Source organism: Pteropus vampyrus, unplaced genomic scaffold (assembly GCF_000151845.1).
Source record: "Pteropus vampyrus isolate Shadow unplaced genomic scaffold, Pvam_2.0 Scaffold131, whole genome shotgun sequence".
NCBI lineage: Eukaryota > Metazoa > Chordata > Mammalia > Chiroptera > Pteropodidae > Pteropus > Pteropus vampyrus.
Genome location: NW_011888912.1, coordinates 859,448 through 861,976, shown reverse-complemented (window position 1 = coordinate 861,976; position 2,529 = coordinate 859,448). Strand labels below are relative to the sequence as shown.

Genomic DNA, 2,529 nt, shown 5'->3' with positions numbered 1-2,529 from the left:
GACGACCTTCGCCTGACCCTTAACGCTCCTTTTTTTTTTTGCGTTAAAGTAGGTTCGTCCTTTCCGCAAACATCAAATCCTTGACTTGGTGGTTTTCCCCAATACGCTGCAGACACACTGTATTTAAACGCGCAGATATGCGCCTGTCGATATTCAGTTACTGAATGAAGTGGGGGAGGGAAAGGGAATGAAATGCTGTGCGTCACCACACAGTGGGATAAGGCACGTGGCAGCTGCACGACCTCCCCTGCGGAGGGACTGCACGGAGCGGGTGACGGAGGAGAACGGACGGCCTCCGCGAGCTGACGACGTTCACTGGGTTAGAAGCACGAAACTCACCCCCTCACGTCACGCTACCTGCCTCGCCCTCGGCCCTGATTTCTCAAGAGATCGGTTCCCGTGACCCCTAGAAGCCGCCGCACACACAAAAGTACCGTTTCTGTAAATATACAAGGGGTCGTCGTTTGTATTTACCTGGTGGCACATGTAGTTCTAACTTCTTAGCTGGCTCACACGAGTCACCAGTTAAATTGACCGTGATGGTGTCGCATGCTGACAGGTTTGAGAGCTTTTTCTCTGGACACGGCATAGGCTGACATTTCACCTCGCCGGTGACTCTTAGTTCAGCACTGAATGTCATTTTCCCGGTCTCCATCTGGTAAGCCACAGAGACATCTCTATACGCGTCATCTGAAAGGAAATAAGACAGTGAGGATTCTCTTCTATTTTTCAGAACGAAAAAACTACGTTCAGTGCAAACGCCTCAACGTGTGTTTTCAGAAACGTCAGATCACTAATGAAATACCCCCCAGGGACACGAGCAGGGGAGAAACACACGAGGGGCTTCTCTACTCTTCTCCCGTGATTCCCTCGGCCGCCTTATCAAGGACCGCGGCTTGAAGGTTTGCATTTGGATGATTATCGGGCCGTGATGTCATCCTTCTGTCTGGACGGCATCCGACATGACAGCAGAGGCCAGGCCACCTCAGTCATCGCCATGAGTCTAGGTCCACGTAGAAAATCTGCCCCCAGGGGGAGCTCAGTAACCACTTGAATCGACGCACAAATGAACACTGTGTCCGACCAATGCTTCTCCCGATTCCCCACTTCTCTCCCTTCTAAGATGTGGTTCTCGACGACCAGTTTCTCCAAGTAGTCGAGACGCCAATTATCTGGAGAGCCCAGGGCTCGTCAGTCAGCCCTTTACTTATGTAAAGTCACCGATAATCAACTGCCTTTCTTTGCGTCATCTTACCTTTATTTAAACAGACGCCTTTGGCAAAAATATCTTTTCCGCAAACATTAACTCGGTCACTCATTTCTCAAGGCGTTGAAAATTTTTAAGCCCTCGCTATGTTTCAGACACTGTCCCAACCACTGAGAATACAGACATTCGGCTTTCAGAAACGTGCAGTCTCACATGCGGACAGGCACAGACGTGAACTGCCGAAGACATGCAAACGCCTCCAACACTGTTATGTGCAAAATTATGTGGGAGCAGAGAGAGAGAGAGAGAGAGAGAGAGAGAGAGAGAGAGAGAGACAGACAGAGAGAGACAGAGAGAGAGAGAGAGGGGATTCTCTTCAGACTGGAGGGATGGAGGGGTTCTCCAGAGGAGGTGACCGTTAGTGGGTCCTTATGACTTAGAGGAAGAGCGAAAGCAGGTGACTGATCGTGAAACGTCTCATTAATGAAGCAAACGTATGAAGGCGGATCCGAACACTGGATATATGGAGAACCCCTGGGAAGAGAGAGTGGGTTCGGAGGAATTCCAGGCCCGCGCTTGGAGCCAAACCGAAGCAAGGCAGCGAGACAGACAGACAGACAGACAGACAGACAGGACAGATACGCGACGTTCCTTCTTCCTGCCAGGCCTTGAGGTTTTGTCCACAGTCCGGATTGATCCTTACGTGGACTCCTTGCCCCTCCCCTGCCCTGGAAGGACCTGGCTTCCGTTCCGTTTCACAAATGCCCCCCTGCAGTCCAGTGGCCTCCGCAAAGTTGTTTGGCTAGCGATTATTAAACCTGGTACTCAGAACTACGTCTGCATGGGGCATGGAAGCTTCTGGCCCCTGAAGGACGCTGGCTTTTGAGATTTGGAGGGAGCCATGGCTGAGGAATCACAGCCAGCGAGTTCAGCCTGTTGGGGACTCCTGGAAGCTTGGCATAAAAACGGGAGAATTAAAGTTATATCTGTGTGGGGCTTCTGGGGCGCGCACTTACCACACGTCTGCTTAGGTGTAGTAGGAGCTGAAAGAGAGAAAGAAAAGAAAGTAAATTATTAAAACGTTATTTCGCGCCCTCTCCGCCCCAGGCATTTCTGGGGAAGGGCGCTTTATAATCTCTCAGCTTTACGAACTGAGATCCATCGAGTCAGGCTTAACGGATGCCGTGGGGTTCGCAATGCCTCGTACAAAGTTGGGATCTCAAAACTTCAAATGTCATAAACCAAGGAGCTGGTCTATAAAGCTTTTTTGTTAATTTACCCCCAAACACGATCGTGATCGTCATCACGTTAGGACGTTTGGG

The 2,529-nt window shown here is 50.6% G+C and overlaps 1 protein-coding gene across 1 annotated transcript in view; it reads right to left on the bottom strand.

Annotated features, from left to right (window-relative positions):
- PTPRC (protein tyrosine phosphatase, receptor type C) overlaps window positions 1-2,529 on the bottom strand; it is a 91,722-nt gene that overhangs the window by 34,974 nt on the left and 54,219 nt on the right. Inside the window, exons 6-7 of the mRNA XM_011367310.1 lie at window positions 1,065-1,172; window positions 475-690 (exon numbers count right to left, since the gene is read on the bottom strand). Coding sequence (XP_011365612.1) covers window positions 475-690; window positions 1,065-1,172 — 324 coding nt within the window. The remainder of the gene's footprint in view (window positions 1-474; window positions 691-1,064; window positions 1,173-2,529) is intronic.